We start from the raw sequence: 783 nt of genomic DNA on the forward strand, positions 1-783 counted from the left end.
GGAAAAAAAAAATTATATACAAATATATTTTTATACTATAATTAATATAAAAAAATTCTAAAAAAAAATAAATGATAATCAAAACTTGTGAAAAAAGTGTTTTCTTCTATTTTTTTCCTCATTTTTTTTATTGTATTCAAACTAAGTGAGGCGTTAGGTACACATGTTGGATACAATTATATCACCCGATCCGTCCTCCAACATACAACATGTGAGGGAACATGTTTTCTAACATACAACATGTGAGGGGACATGTCCTCTAACATACAACATATAACATGTGCGGGGACATTTAGTAAGAACGTATATGACTGACGTGGAAGAATCACGCAGCAACAATGTAACAAGCGTGTCCGTCATTTATGACCAGAGACTGAAAACTCGCTCAGTCATGAGGGGGTTAAGGAGCGCGTGGTTAGCAGCCTATGAAACAGAATAGCGGGGGCCAAAATCTGCCCATTGATGGTGCTTAGGGCCAGATACCGACCCGGACTGGACCGGATAAATACTGAGGCCCCGTCCCAGAACAGTAATGCAAGCGAACAAGAAGCAGGATGATGGAAAGGTCCCAGCGACCGCATGGAGGATGTCCCCTCATACACAGGATTCTGGGAAGTGGAATGCACTGACCACTACATGTCACCTCTCTCATACAATTTGTACCTTTACAGCCTTTGCCGTTTCCAGGGACTGTTCCGGAGGAATGCCGACTTCTCTGTCTCGGAGTAATTGCTGAATGAAATACGTGATGTCTCTTCCAGCAATGGGGATGTGCTTAATGCA

At 41.8% G+C, this 783-nt stretch overlaps 1 protein-coding gene across 1 annotated transcript in view; it reads right to left on the reverse strand.

The window, feature by feature from the left end:
- LOC108804206 (actin-related protein 3-like) overlaps positions 1-780 on the reverse strand; it is a gene marked incomplete at both ends in the record, with an annotated part of 2,357 nt that extends 1,577 nt beyond the window's left edge. The window contains one exon of the mRNA XM_018575958.1: positions 664-780. Within this exon, the coding sequence (XP_018431460.1) occupies positions 664-780 (117 nt within the window). The remainder of the gene's footprint in view (positions 1-663) is intronic.
- Positions 781-783: the final 3 nt, after the last annotated feature.

Source organism: Nanorana parkeri, unplaced genomic scaffold (assembly GCF_000935625.1).
Source record: "Nanorana parkeri isolate BGI_ZX_2015 unplaced genomic scaffold, ASM93562v1 scaffold6462, whole genome shotgun sequence".
In the NCBI taxonomy this organism is placed as follows: domain Eukaryota; kingdom Metazoa; phylum Chordata; class Amphibia; order Anura; family Dicroglossidae; genus Nanorana; species Nanorana parkeri.